General features: G+C 39.6%; 1 protein-coding gene across 1 annotated transcript in view; it reads left to right on the top strand.

The window, feature by feature from the left end:
* Positions 1 to 367: 367 nt before the first annotated feature.
* LOC124214467 (Fanconi anemia group J protein homolog) overlaps positions 368 to 16,440 on the top strand; it is a 71,289-nt gene continuing 55,216 nt past the window's right edge. Inside the window, exons 1-3 of the mRNA XM_046616743.2 lie at positions 368 to 569; positions 3,483 to 4,314; positions 4,475 to 4,586. Coding sequence (XP_046472699.1) covers positions 478 to 569; positions 3,483 to 4,314; positions 4,475 to 4,586 — 1,036 coding nt within the window. The 5' untranslated portion in view covers positions 368 to 477. The remainder of the gene's footprint in view (positions 570 to 3,482; positions 4,315 to 4,474; positions 4,587 to 16,440) is intronic.

The following is a 16,440-nucleotide window of genomic DNA, read 5'->3' as shown; positions in this document are numbered from 1 at the left end:
AAGAAATCACGAAAAACACTTGTCCCGTGGATTAGATCACGTCTCGATATATCGTTGCAAATACTGAACCCGAATCCGTAGTCAGAATCGCTCCGTCACCCCAAATACTTCGGTGTTCAAATTATAGTGGAATACCCCATACACGACTCAAAATCTGTGTGTAACGAAACAATTCTGACCCCAGATTCGTATTCCTCATGTTTACACAAGTACGATCGTCTAGTCCGCCGAACAAGTCGCGTTATTCGCGTGCCTGTGCTACTCTCTTTCCGTTGCGTGGCGTTCGAAATTCGAAACTTGTCGTGTGTCCCGCGCCGAGTGTCGAGGAATCGATTCTCCCGAACGGCGGTCGAACGTCGAAGCGTCGAGTGCCGGGCGAAAGTCGGCCCCGCTAAGCTCCGGCTATTTGTGTCCTCTAACCTCAATGTTTGCCTTCGGCGTTCGCCGACAAACCAGCAGATAGGTCATCACCGGGCGATGATCATCGTTCTGGCAGCGATATTCATCATCGTCTGTGTCTACTCAGCATCCCTCGCCTTCGTAAGACGGCGCCTCGATCCTCCGTCACCGTGAGTATTCGCTAAAATCTTGACGTTTGAGGTTAGATTCGCACCCCGTATCGCTCCCCCCTATCTTATCGGTGGATATTATCGCTCCATCTCTCATCGTCATCGTCGCCACTCGTGGCCTTACGGCGAGCTTGCTGCTCGCATTATCAGCCCGTGTCACTCCGTTCCTCTCGTTTGGCCTTATCCGCGTGCATCAGTCAACGACACATCGAGTCGCGTGGTCGCGCGGAGTCAGAGAGACGCATGCGTAGCTTTATTCTGCTTCATATGTGTACGCCACGGATTTCTCCTGTACACGAGGTCGTGGCGTGTGTCATGGCAACGTCCACCTATTGGTGCTTACGTTTAACCGCGCATTCGTGGAACATTTTTGAACGAGGGCGGAGTAACGCTTGAAATCGTTAATTCAAATTCATTGTGTATTTGCTGTTTTGCATTCGCCATTTAGATCAGATTTGTACGTGCATTTTCAATTTTTTTTTATTCGATATTGTGTAAGATTTAGGTACTGCATTCAGCGTCGGTCACGTGTCGAATATCTCTGTTAAAATAGATCGTACAATTTTACAAAAATTTTCCAAAAAGAACGATTCCCTCTGATTCGACTAAATTATGTTGGAATTGCAAAATCTTCGTTGATTGTAACGAGCTCTGAACCTGTAATGTAATGTTTGCTTGTATCCTATCTGGAGCGTAGCGTAAGAAATTTCATGCACATACCACCGACAGTATTTGTTAAGCGCTGAATTAAATATGAATAATTTGAAAGCCGCAGAGTCCTGGTTGGTTAGTAGTAGAAAAACCCTGATAATAATATTTACAGTATACAATACCATTCGACATTTGATAATTCATTTCGCATACCTATTTTACAAATTTCATTTTAAGCTAGAATTGAAGTAAACATATCTATTTGTCCGTTTAAACGACATTTTTAGAAGCATTTTACGCTTCAATTTACCAATTATGAGTAATTAAATGTTATGTTATGGTCGATTTCCAGTCCAACGCATCGTTAGAATTGTTGACAATATTTTTCCTGTATTCATTCACCGTGAAATTACACACAGTTATTGAGGAGAAACCAAAATAAAATGATTTGAAAAATTAAAAAAGTCGTTAACGCGTAATTCAATCATTCAAAGAAAAAAACAAAGGAAAAAAAAATAAGGTTGGAGTCAGTAAGGTTCACTTGAAAGAATATATTCAAATTGTAACATTTATTTAATATTTCGCTATTTTAGAGTAATTAATTCAGGAGATGTGTTTTCAAAATAGAATTATGCAATCTTTTATTACGGTTTTTGTAGTCAGCTGATACTTTTCTGATGGAATGACAATTCTTCCTAAAAATAAATTGTGCCATCAACGTTACGAACTTCAATGGCGTCAAAAAAAGGAATTACGAATTAGACTGACTTATGAGAATTATTTTCAAATCATGAAACACCTTCAAAAATATTTTTGATCCAAAAAGACTGTAATTTTGATTTAATATCTCTGACCACCCCTACTTTTTAACTCATTTTATTGAGATAAATTCAAATGCGTTTCTGGATCAAGATGCCGTAATATTTGGATATTTAAACACATTAATTGAGAGGAACAATATTGTTTGAAAAAATTTCAGCGGTCAGTAATTTGAGATGAATCCGGTTTCTCAGTATATTTTTTTCACGCAGCGAAAGAGCGTTTTTGGGTGAAAAATACAGACTTTGTAAAGAATTCGTAGTTGAAAAACGAATAAATTTATTTATAAATGATAGAAAAATGTGGAAAACAAGTGAGGAATAATACGCGATTCCATTATCACTTCGTGACTACTGGAACGAAATTAGTTGCCGCAATTAGTCGCGTAAGAAGAACAACGAAACGAACTTCCATTGCTTGGGGAATTCCGAAATGAAATTGAACCAACTTCTGACAAGTTAAAGCCCCAGTTTTTCCTTGTCAACCCTTTTTTCACTCCGTATTGCCTCAGATCGACATATGGCAAGCTACTCCGGTGTCAAATGTATCCTACAACTCGAATTCAGCAGTATCGAGCATGTGTGAAAGGGACAACTGCATGCGATGGAATTGCGGTGTAGAAATATAACGATCACTTTATGCACCTATATTCCATCGGAACTTGTCGTCTTGCGAGTGCACAGTGAAATATACGACACGCGGTGCAGTCCATTCAACGACGTTGTAAAGAAAAATGAGCCCGCGACACAGCTGACAGAGGATGTAGCGTGTCGAGAAATGCCATGTGCAGCGCGAAACGCCGAAACGTTCGTCTCGATTATCGTCGTCTTGGAGTGTCTTCTTGTACATCTTCCTAATTTTTTCATTTTCCTTACCTCCGCTTCCCGTGTACGTACGCGACATTTGTCAAGTACTTACCCTAATTCATGTAGAAAAGGCTTTCCGCTGTTATTATAAAGCATCGCTCGTTTTCAGGTGCAGGACTTTTATTGCGACACCACACGAGACATCTTATATATTGTGCACTCTTTTTACTGTACCTATGAATGAAGATTTCAATCCAAGTTGAAGGTGGGAAAGAAATAACCTAGAATTTTATTTATGAAGATACTGCGGAGTTTTGTTCTTGGAGAAAACTTACAGCTTTGAAAATGCTCAATGAATCCGCCGGCGTGCTTGACGCGGAGCTTGTGTCATTAAAAATTTTAGAGTCGAGTCTAAGTTCTGTACTTGCGCACCTGTTACTCGACTTTCTTCCAAAGTTTCCAGAACTCTAGAAGTTTCTACTCCCTCGCGAAACCCTTTTACATATTCTTGTTTGTTTCGATTCCGCTACCTTCGGTACAGAGTTTTTCTTTATCAATTGGTTGGTTGTTGAATGATTTGATTAAAATAGAAGAGTCGTATTCAACGATTCGGTAATTGATAAGAAATCGGTTTCAGAATGGCTGGAAAATTCAATCCACGCATCGCGCAGGATGCCTTAAATATAACGAATGATGAAGACAGTGACTTGTTGACCGAGCAGAGCTCCGCCTCAAATTTGAGCGGCGATGACGATGACGGGGAGAAAAGTGAAGAGCTACAGTACACGGAGATGCAGATCGAAGAACCGCCGAGCTTTTTCAATTCTCAGTACCTGAACCCCAGTCTTGCGTTTAAAAAGAACTCCAAGCAGTCAAAGCCGTCTGAAAACGAGGAGGAGAAGGAAGAGGAGGACGATGAAAACGCCGAGGAGAAACAAGTCGAGGAAAAGAAAGACGAAGACGAAGAGGACGGCATTTTTCAGCTAAAAGAGACCAAGAAACGGGTATCAGTGATCAACGCCAACGTCTACGACGCTTCCAGCGATTGGAGCGAAAGCTCAAGCTCCAGTTCGAGTTCGCGAAGGGGTCGTCAGCCCCGCAAGCCCCGCAAGTCGCGAAAGCGCAAAAATCTTCCGGAATCCAGCTCCGCGACGTTGGAAAGATGGTCGATTCTCAATTGGCGTGAAAAGCGGGACGAGACGACGAGGAAGAAAATGACGAGGATAGACGCGGCGAAGGCGATACTCGGCGATGGTTTTTCCGGTGGTTGCTACTCGGCAGGTCCCGCTACTCCTGCGAATGCCCCGGACGAATGCCACAAGAAAATATTCAAGCACATCACCATTGCTCTGGAGGGAAAGGAGGTTCCCACCCCGAAGGAGGTACACCATGAAGAACTGTACATCGCCGGTGTCAACGTCAAGTTTCCGGTCAAACCTTATCCGTCGCAGATCGCCGTTATGAACAAGGTAAAATCGACATTGGCTGTATTCCATCATTTCACGCGCAATGTATGTTGTGATTCCTTTTTTCCAACCGTTCAATAGCAGCACCTTAAATGTACCGCATTGTTTTGTAAAAATTGTCAGTTGTCATGGACTTTGTTTCATCTATTCTCTGCAATTTCAGCTGATTCAAGGATGCAAAAAATCGGAACATTGCTTACTGGAGAGTCCTACGGGAAGCGGGAAGACCCTGGCTCTGCTCTGCGGAGTTTTGGCTTGGCAGGAGAAGGAGAATGGTGAGTAGAATTAATTTTCTGGTTTTCATTGGAAACTAAAAAAGATTTGCGAAATTTGTCGATGTTCCAAATATCAACACGATTGAAATAATAATCGGAGAGATGGTTCTTTGATCACGGCATGATTTCGTCGAAATGGGTTATTTGCTCAACTGCAAGTGACTCATAAATAAAACGATCCTGGAATACAATTTTAAAACTAACAAACCTTGCTTCTTGCGGCCCCTTCGTTTTGTTCAGAACGAATTATTCAGACAGTGAATACAAATTTTATCCCTCGATCTGCTGCAGCTGCAATGCGTGTCTGCCGAATGACGAAATATAGGAAAAGGTCCGTGTATAATAATCGAAGCATCGATTGCTTGATTAGGAAAACCAAGCAGTCTTTCATCACATCGATGCTAGATTTCCTTTTACATCCATAATTAGTTGGAAAATGATTTATAAACTCCAAAGATGTTCCCAAAATCTTTAATACCATGTGTTGTAGTTATGTTTGCGCTGTGTACACAGCTGACGAAATTTCACCGAAAATTAATATCGCGCCTCATCTTTGACACGACGTGGCATATATCGTGCAACGGTTGCCCGATTCCCATTGCAGGCCACGAATCATAATGGCCCGTGTGTCGTCGCGTGGGGCGATGAAAGTAACGGGTTCGAAACACGAGACAATCAGAGGAGGAAGAAGGGGAAAAAAAAATACAAACCGTAAGGTAATGTAAGGAAAGGAAAGGAAAAGTAGTTTCACTAACGAACTCGCGACGCCTCGAACACGAAAAAAACTTGCAGCCAATAGCGCGACCTGCAGCGGCTGTGTCAGACCGCCATTAAAAGGACACAGGCTGACTTCCGGTGCCGTTTTCCGCTTTCGGGGTCGTCAATTCTCGAGTCGAATAACCTGCACCGACGATTCTCGGGTGTCTTATAACCGGCGTGGATTAAACTTCGAATGACGGGATTTTCTTCCGAGCGCGTTTACACATAGAAGGATTAACAGCCGTGTGACACGCCATTTTGCGGCCCCGTCGCAATTTGACGGTGCCTGCCGTATAAGTACCGCGATATCACCCCGGCGGAGCCGCCCCCGCGCTGAAAGTGGCTCCAGGTATTAAATGAATATGGCTGCCGAACCACTGTCGAACACGCACCCTCCTCGCCTGCACACGACTAGTTTTATACCCTCATAGACAATCTTATCATCTCTTTACGCCGCGGATCCTACTTCGGATGCTGCGTTGTATACCGCGCTCGCGGTGTTCACGGATTTTTTGAACCGAGCTGCATTGGAAAAAGCTTCGTTTCTCGTGCTTGGTTTACGTAGAAAATTCGAGAGAATTGGGCAAATGAAATATCGTCGAATCCGTGTGATTAGCTTACTACATTTTATTACATTTAAGCATGGCTGTAACGCGAATTTATTGTTCTATGACCAGCTCGAAATTACACTATGCAACAAATTAAAGACTTTTCTTTTTTCACCGGGTTTACAGTATGTAATTATGATTCCTCACTTTAGAGTTTATTGAGGTTTTTAAATAAAATTGTCACATCGCGTCAGGTTTCACAGTGAAACGAAGCATTTATTGATTTTTTTTTTTAAATTACTATACTTGTATTTTTTTGAACGAAAAATAGGCAGAAATTAAAAGATGAGAAATATGCTTTATTAGCGATACATGATGTTTCTTGGTGTAAGTCAAAAACAAGACTTTTTTTTACAACAATGCTGGTTGACGCAGCAATCTTATTCATTTTGTGACACATGAAAACTTTTCTATGTCTTCAATCTATGACGATTACTGTGTCAGAAAAAGGGGGCAAACAGGTGATTTCATCCTCTGCAACATTTACCTTGTAATCGTGGTTTTGTGACGTGATATCATACATCATACATCATAAATCATACATCATACATCATACATCATACATCATACATCATACATCATACATCATACATCATACATCATACATAACATCATACATAGTATTAAAGTTCGAAACCAAAGTTTGGATGTTCGGATATTCAGAAAGTGAAGTGACCCAAAATTTTTTTTCTCTTGACGTCATCGATCTATATAGACGAAAATCAGCTAGCCGAATTCCTCAGTCTGGAAACAACCGCGCAGTAGAGCGGACGGATGAGAGTCGCGCTCCGCAGATTTCGAGTACCGGGTTCTCAACCTTCTGGATCCTGCGCTCCGGGTCCGCTTCCTGGTGCAACTCGAGTTCCACGACAAGCGCTCCGTAGTTTCCATGCTCCAGGTCCGCTACCTGGTGAAACTCGAGTTCCACAACAAGCGCTCCGTAGTTTTCATGCTCCAGGTCCGCTACCTGGTGAAACTCGACTTCCAGGACAAGCGCGCCGTAGTTCTGGCTATCCAGGTCCTTGACCTGGTGACTTTTGACCTTCAGGACTGATGTTTCGTAGTTCTGGTTGTCCAGGTTGACCTGATGACTTGTGACCTTCCTGACTAATTTTTAAGTTTACAAGTTTGAGTATTGAAAACGTCATGTTTACTATCTAACCAATGTGCATGCTTCAAATAACATTGTGAATTGGAAAAAAAAGCGAACGACCAGGATCACCAAATTGCAATTGGTGAGTGGTTGGCGTAGTATACATAGGAATACATGACAATAATGAGCGAGTGTTTTAAAACTATTCCGAATATAAATTTGCTTTCTTTTGTTTACTCGGTATACCTAATACAAATGTCTATTCGAGATATTTGTTAATTTTTTATTATTCCGTAATTTTATCGTGATTATACAGTTACCAGAAAACCTAGTAGGAGTGACTGCGTAATCGAATAAAATGGTAAAACGTACCAGATTTTCTGGTCACAGATACATAACTTATAGTCATTTTGTATCCAGAACTACATTTTTCGAAACATAACGAAAATAGTTAAAGACCGTATAGTCAAGATGATGAGACTTTTTTCTCGGTGCAACTAGTCTATTACATCTATACTAATAATGGGATGTCGAAGTGCAGATTACAAGTTGTTTTATTGACTTCTCATGATTTTATGAGCAATTTGGTGTTAGGTATGTCATTTCACGGCTGATTTCATCCACAAATCTATTTCACTCCATGTGATCTTCTGTAGTTCAATCCGGTTAAAAGTTCTGTTACTCGTTCTCATTGTAAAATTTATTCTGAAATTCATTACTTGATTTTACGCAATTTTACGTGCGTATTCGTATTGTTTTATCGTATCATGCAGTTATTGGTCCGTGTGTATATATACGTATATATTTGTAGTTACATTAGATACGAAAGGATTCATTTCTAGTACGCGACAAACTGTATTATTCGCTATTAAATTTAAGTTTGTCATAAAACCCTACTTATTACCGAGCACAGAACTAATTTTGACTTACTCTCATCGTGTGAAAATAATCGATAGAACTTACGAGTATGTATGGCTCCATAATAATTGCGCGTATTAATTCAAAAGCGTTACCATAAAAACGTGATAAAATACTGTTACATCTTTTTACTGCACGCTTTTCTCTTTTTATTACATCTAGGTAAATATTAATTTGACCATGATAAACAAAATTTTAAGAAAAATAATTTAAACAAAAACAAAGAAAAAAAAAACAAAAACTCGCGCACGACTTTACAAAAGAGCGATTATTCGTCAAGTATAGCATCGTTATTATTCGAGCGCCGTTATGCCGTTAATAGCTGTCGTATAAGTATTTTAATTATCCAAACGTTTAATTTCTCGTTTAATAGTTGCTAGTTTCTTCGTCGACGTTTCTTTACAACTTGCATGTCGCTAATTAGTCCTAGCCAACGTGTTTCTAAACTATAACGTGGATCGAGTTGCAATATTTACCCCCAAGCATTGGCTAAGCATCCAGGTACCGCCAGGCTTGAACTACGCAACTACGTCGCGGTTGACTACCCTGAATATATCACCTTGATAACTTCCTCCCTGCTGCCAAATAACCGGGTATAAATGGAAATAAGGTATGTACGTGTCGATGTAATTTCGACGACGATCAACGAATCTTCTGCTTTATTACATACATCGATGTTGTAAATGCTCTTAAAAAAAAACAAGAACTTTTTCAGAGTAATTTAGCGATAATAATAGGGGTTCAAAAAATTATTATGGTTCTGTGATTTTTTTCTCAACAGTCATTTAGAAGTATCGATAAGTTTGCGAGCAAATTTTGAACAAAAGTTATGTTTTGTCGTAGGTTAATTGATTCGCAACGTAGCGTCGTTATTTCCTGTTGAAATACATATGTCTGAAATATTTTGTTGTTACTATACTTGCTAGTGAAAATTTGATGAGATTTTTTGGGATCTGTGATTATTTATTAATCTTACATTTTGGTGAATTCAAGCTGCTTGTAAACACAGCAGCAAAAGTTGCATTCCGCACCATTGAATGTTACCCCAATTTCTAAAATTGCATACAATACAAATCTCGAGTATCCTATTATCGCGATCTTAAATTCGGGCTACTCACTTTCATTAGCGTTCGAAATATTCATTTTACGCGTAATGTGTAATTATTTTGTGAATAAGATGATGTTCACAATGATTTTTCAATTGCATTTTCGTCAAGAATCCCAACACTTTATATATTTTCATAAAATTATACGATTGTCTTGCTTATAATAGCTATTCACGTTTCATGTAGACCTCTAATATTGTGGTGAAATAAAAGTAAGATGAAGGAAAAAGAGAGACTCGCTCCCTTGTCTCACATATCGCAGCTACTGACGAAAAATGAAAAATACGATACACCATTTGCGAATGTGTCTGTTGAGTGGGTGATTCTATTTCGACGAACTTGAAACGCGCAGGCTGTATAAGGTATAAAGGTATACACAATAACGATACGAGCGTACAAACCTATACACCCGTTACAACAATTTACCAAACGATATCGAGGATCCAAAAATGTATACTCCATGTATACGTATATACATATGATACGCACGATATCAAAACGATAGTCGAGTCGGCGTTGGTATGTCGTATCGTGCAGTGACTTAATTAACACACGCGACGATGTGGGGTTTGTGTTGTATATTGTGAGCCACAAGGATCTTTGTAATCGCAGGATGAAGTCCTGCATGCTGTGTCTGAAATCTCGGTTTATATTCCCTTTTTCTTTTCCATGTCTGCAATTATTGTTACTATTATTATTGTTGTTGTTGTTGTTGTGTTATCATTAACATTGTATCTATACACATTACACATAGTACGGGACGTATAAAATTTCAAACAACTCTTAGCACGTCAGCTGCGGTGAGGTTCGACTTTATGCCCGTCACTCACGCATTTTACATGACTGGCAGCGAATGAATTTTCGGCTGAGACCATATATAAATTATTTCTACACTACGCCTCGCCTTGGCCATCCTGCCGCTCGTCCCGCCCAAGGCCTTTTTCGGAATAAAAAGATGGAGGAGTAAAAAGAAAAAAAAAAGAAAAAAGAAAAACTTATACATATATAGATGTGACATTCAAATATTTCGGTTTCAAGGCTTACCAATTCCATCGTTAGTTTATTTACTGTATAATAACCTTCGCCGCGCGGCTACCGGTTGGGTCCTAATTATGTCTGACTCGAGTCAAACCGCATACGTTCTCTGTTAATTGCTCATTTCTAACTAACCGTCAAAGAACAACATCCAATTTACACCAGAAGCGGTTCGCCCCTTTAATTTCTGATTCTCTCCCGAAGCTAGGCGATCAGCTCGCGTGCAAGCTTCGCTATAGCTCTTAGTTCGTCGGTCTTTCCCTGCTTCAATTCCACAACTCTGGATCCCACCCCCATAGGCTCCTCGCAATAGCATCAATTTATTGTCATAGTTAATTTTCCGTTGGCTCTGCAATTAAGCGGCTTCTTCCATGTCGGTTTATCTAATCTGTCATCTCCGATATATTGCCCCGATGTATTATATGTACATGTATACTGTTGCTCAGCAATCGCGTCAGCTAGTTACAAACTTTCCGTCATGACAATTTTAACCGCCTCTGTTTCCTGTTTCGTGGTATAAATACACGTGCCATTCTCCCTTGATGGGTTTCACCCCGTGAATGTTATCGGAGGACGATGTATAGCTGCACGGGGATAGATTTGCTAATAACGAAGGACAACGTGCCGATAGTGGTGAGTCACTCCAAGTCCAACTTACGTTCAGGGTGTTACTTATCTCCGGGAAAAGCACTTCGATACTCTCGCATAATCTTACAAAGATTCCCCGAAAGTCAAACGCAACTTGGATAACACTCACTTTTCCTGAAACAGTTAAAATTATCAGGAATAATGAGTAAGCTGGCTTAAAAATTGCAGAAGTAAACATATATGGTTTCTGAAACAAAACAGATTGGTCAGTTTTAACGCTTGCATCGTGATCTTGTGATAAAATTTTTAATCTTGACGACGCAGATGTTCGAAAAGATTCACGAAGATATAAATCGCACGTATCGTGAAAATTTAGAATTTGAATTCGGATTAAATTACTTATACTGCCACAGTTTTTCTTTTTTCATTGTACAAGGAGAAAGGATTTGCCAAATTTTGCCAAATATGGCGTGAATAACGGTTTATTTATTGAAAGAAATGTCATTTAATAAATAAAATTAATAAAACGAAAACATTTCTCTATTTGGTAAATTCGTCAAATTTTGTTTTGACGTAGGAAAAATACTCCGATTTTAATAGAACTGCTGTACGGCACGGATGAATTTGAGTGAAACGTTGATTGCGGAACTTTTATTTTGCGCTACGTTTTTATACTTGTAAAAAATTGTGTGTCATTCTTCCCTCGCTGTGCATGGATGTAAAATAATACTTATACGTACACGGAGAAATGTTTGTGGATTAGCTTCCAGAAGCTCGTTGTCAGTTGTCAACGAGACGAGAGTTTGCAGCTGGTCTCGTGCCGTTTCCTAACTATTTGTTCTTCTTTCCCCTGTCCAAAAAGGACGAGTGTCATTGCGGACGTCGCGACGCCCGACGTCGGTGACACGCTACTCGTCGCTCTGTAATAGAATCATGCACCGTCTTATTACGTATACCTACTGCAGTGCAGTTCAAATTGCATTTCCTTTGTTGTTTTTCTTCCTCTTCTTTCAGGATAACCGTTCGACTAACAACTTTTGAATTCTGAAATGTCGTATTTTCTCCGATATTTTACAAGTAATAATACCTACGTAGTTAAAATGACATTCTGTTCCGTGTTTCGTGCAGGTAACTTCCTTGTACGCCTTATTTATTGTATTGTATGTAATACATACTATAAATTGTATGTAATGTGTACGATGTATGTGTAGACGATCGCGTTTCGGATTTAAGAAAATTGATTGTCATTCGCGAATTCGTGTCTACGTGCATAATGTATATTTGTGTTATAATATTATACCTGTTAGAAAGTACCCCTGTAAAAGTGTCACCGACATCTGGCCGGTTCCGACGATGTTTGATCCATCGTTTTATTGGAAAGAGATTAATACGACCGTTACAGTTGTATAAATAATAAAATTGGGAGTAAATACGTACAATCTGTTATTGAAATCTAATTATACACCCGTCACGCGATTGCCCGAACCGCTAGACGCCTCCGTTTTCCGGTTTCTAAACCCACCATTTTCATTCACGAAACAACTCGCAGAAACAATTATATATTATAGGCGCGTAATCAAACCGTTATAATACGCATTGTACACCTTTGTGTACCTACTTTTACCTTTTCCCGTATTTTTTATGTTTAAACACTGCCTGCAGTCGGTGAAAAATATTCAATTCTTCAGCCGGAACATGACGGAAAAAAAATTTTTGTATCCATAGGAAAGTAAAATAAATTTTGTATCATAAATCATGTATATCATTATTTTTCATCATTTATGACTTTGCTGAATTCGTTACAACGTAAGACTTGTAAACGTAAGCCTATATGCCATAATTCTTAACTCGGTTCACGCCTCATTTCTAACTGCGTGAGAAGTGCATTATTCCACGATTTTCTCCACAATTCGTGCGTTGCATTTTCTCGACAATTCGGTCAAATTCCTAAATTGAAATAAAACAAAACCACGTACTAAAGTCTTGTATTTTCATAACGTCAGTTTCCAAAATCAGCCTAGACACTTTAGTTCGAAATTGCTGCTTCAATTTAGATTTCGTTGTACACGTGCAGAAACTTTTTTCTTCTCGCGATATACACAAACTTTCATGTATTGTACATCTTCTAGGCAATTTGCAGGTATCCCAGGTCATGAAACAATCATTATAAAGTCGACAAGGGGGATCTAGCTGCTGATCAAATTCCTGCAGAAGTTTAAAACAGTAGAGTTTATACAGATAGAATTAATCCGGTAAAATCTATTAGGTACACTCTTAAACAAAACTTCGGGGACAGGCGAATACTTGAAAGTTTCCCCATGTTCAATCGATCGAAGGTATTATTCAGTCATATAGTAAGGTGCATAGATAGAGTTCCGATGATATTAAGCTGTGGGAGTGGTCCGTACCCGGGTTCTGGGTGCTACCGTTTCACGGCGACGGGAAGGAGGAGGACATTATTAACCTCGTCGTCGTCGGGACGTCGGAAAGTTGCATATTTCAAAGTTGCATGCGCGTTATACCGCAGTGCAATGTATAATTCCCTGTTCGGTGTAATTATCATGAGTTTCAGGTTCTGTTTCGATACATAATTCTGGCCGCCGTGTACGAGACCTGCTTCTGCAGGCCTCGTTGTCGTCGTTTCGGTGTAATAAAGTGACATTATCCGGCATGCAATGTCGCGATAAACTTTTCAAATTCATTTCACCCCCTTCTCTTCGCCGCGAAACGGCTACCCACTGGCCGTATTAATTTTTATTGTTCGTCCCCTTCCTGTGCTCAAAAACGCGAAGGAAGATTCTCGCCCCATTCGTAAAGAAATAGATCCCGTCTTCCTGTTGCTTTGAAAAGTCCGGGATACTTGTGCAATTATTTATTCACAGAATAGAATATATTGTCAACAGAACCACTCAAGGAGATAAATGTCTATTCTTTTTGTTACCGTACAGTCCTAAATTATTTTCATTTCTTACTTGGTATAACCGAAAAGCATCATTCTGAACAGATAACGAAAATTAGTTGTGCAGCATGTATAATCCGGAAAAGTCTCTTATACGTTCCCATTATTTTCGATTCTAGAAACTCGTTATATATATTTTCGCAACCGTTGCGACGATTTTTCATATTGGTGCAAAAATAAATTTTCGAAACTGAGGTCCTGCTTAAATAAGAAAATATGCTATTAAACCGTACAACGGATTTCATGCTCCAACAGCCTCGAAATGTAGTATTGACAATTTCAGCATAATTTAAATGATTACTATGTACATTAGTGTGGTCGTTAAAAATTAAAATCTTTGCGGCGCCCGAAAAAATCCTTCCTTCTGATGAGAAACTACGGGGAAAATTTTGCTTTTGCGATTTAAACAAAAATAACACGTGCCGACGGCCAATTGAAGTTAATTTTTCGATAAAATTATGGTTTTTTTTTAATTTGTCTCAGTAGTTAAGTTTGGGTAAAAATCATCAAAAACGGCTTGTAGAAAATTAAATTCTCTACAAAATTTTTTTTTTATCACCATATTTAGAGCTAAACAGCTAAAACAGAATTTTTTTTTATCACCATATTTAGAGCTAAACAGCTAAAACAGAATTTTTAGCTCTAAATATGGTGATAAAAAAAAAATTTTGTAGAGAATTTAATTTTCTACAAGCCGTTTTTGATGATTTTTACCCAAACTTAACTACTGAGACAAATTAAAAAAAAACCATAATTTTATCGAAAAATTAACTTCAATTGGCCGTCGGCACGTGTTATTTTTGTTTAAATCGCAAAAGCAAAATTTTCCCCGTAGTTTCTCAACAGAAGGAAGGATTTTTTCGGGCGCCGCAAAGATTTTAATTTTTAACGACCACACTAATGTACATATCTATAAAGTGCTAAAATCTTCCAGTAGTTACAAACTGTAATAACGAATGAAATCTTTCTTCCAAGTACGGTATAATACAGAGAACTGACAAGGTATTCCCGAACTTTCTAGGAAAACTTTTTCACACGAAAAGGTGCTCCAACCACCGACGGGGGGGTAAGGGTGACACGAAGAACGTCCTCCGACGAGGCTTCTTTCCCAAATCATCAACAAATCGTTGAAATTACCGAATCGTTTCGTTGGATGGTATCGATTAAACCCCGCACGACGCAACAAAGCGTGGCTGTACGTGCCCTACTCCTTATTGTCTCTTGTCCTCGTCGTCTTATTTTGTTTTTCATCCCCCCACTCGCGGGGGTCTTAATTTATGCCGTGGTCGAGGCCCTTATTCAACCGAGGTTAAAGAGCTGGTCGCGGAGTGGTACCACTCAACCTTATACCTCGGAACGCGTGACAGTTCTGGTTTTAAAGTATAAAATAAATTATACGAGACCGGAAAAGATGGCGTGCACCTCCCGGCTAGATAGGCGGATCGGTGTAGTCTCGGCTCTTATACCTCTACACCTGACACACACACACACACACACACGCACACACGAGGTATGTGTGCTGTCGGCGTCGCGGGGTGTCCCTGTCGTGCCGTAAGTACTACCGAATTTCACTCCAAACCCTGCTCCCCCCCCCCCCCCCTACCCTCTCCCACAAATCCACCCTCGAACGACGATTTATCGAGTTTAAAACATCGGGTATACCATACTCGTGGAATCGGACGTTGCAACGCTGCATTCGTACATCCTTGCTGTGCATGTCTGCTTATCTTCGTTGACTTCTACAAGTGTTTATTATGTAGAGTGCACGCAATTGTTCGTACATCACGGCAGGTACGAAGTAAGAGGCGGGACGGGTCGTACGTGTTTTGTACATTTATTCCGCAGTTGTCACTGCATATAATTAATGTAATCGTAACGAATGTGCCAACCGCGGTTTGTACACTGAAAATGACGGAAAAATTTCACTTTTCTTTTATTGTTATTACAGAGAATTGTAGTGGAATGGGTATCGTTACACTGTAATCGTTTTAATATTGTTGGGATTACATGATAATGTGGTACAAGTAATTATTTAGTGTGATTGTAAATGGCAATGCTAGAGTTTCCAGTTATTGCAATGTTAATTCTGAGCTTTTACTTTACTACATTGCTTCAGATGAACATCGATTTATTGTTGGTCCCCCAACGTTAAATTATTACAATAGTTATAGGAAAATATAGTATCTACAAGTTTACGTCGAAACTGTTTTTTTTTTTTTTTCTAAAAATATCTATGAATATATTCTTCCTTTATCTTTTAATCTCGGAAAATATAATTTTACCAATACCAAAGTCTACAAGCCATGCGCAAAGTGCTTATATAGTATCGTGGTTTGTATATAATGCATAACGATACGCTGAACGAGAACGCACGTACACAACGAGAATTCATTGAATAGATATGGGCAATTCTGTGCTGATAAATAATTCCAGCATTCATAGGTTGACGCTGAATGATCGAATCGACTATGAGCCCGTCTGTCGAGTTAGCGGAAGAGTGGCTCTCGTTTTATGCACCATTACGAGGTCGACGTGCTTTTCTTCATAAATATCTTCATACCAACAATCAGCTCAAAATGCGTAACTTGTGCTTCAAATATAACCGCGTCTTTACCACGAACGTTGCGAACTGCAAGTTTCTTTGTTTTCGCAAAACTATTACACGCCCTTTCTTTCTGCAAAATCGCTTAGCAATATTTGGCACAAGGCTAATCGTGAGATTGCACGATCCGTAGTGAGCAATTTACCACTAAACTAGAAATGTCGCCGATGGTTATGCGGTAGGTAT

Source organism: Neodiprion pinetum, chromosome 3, assembly GCF_021155775.2.
Source record: "Neodiprion pinetum isolate iyNeoPine1 chromosome 3, iyNeoPine1.2, whole genome shotgun sequence".
NCBI lineage: Eukaryota > Metazoa > Arthropoda > Insecta > Hymenoptera > Diprionidae > Neodiprion > Neodiprion pinetum.
This window is presented reverse-complemented; position numbering and strand designations above follow the sequence as displayed.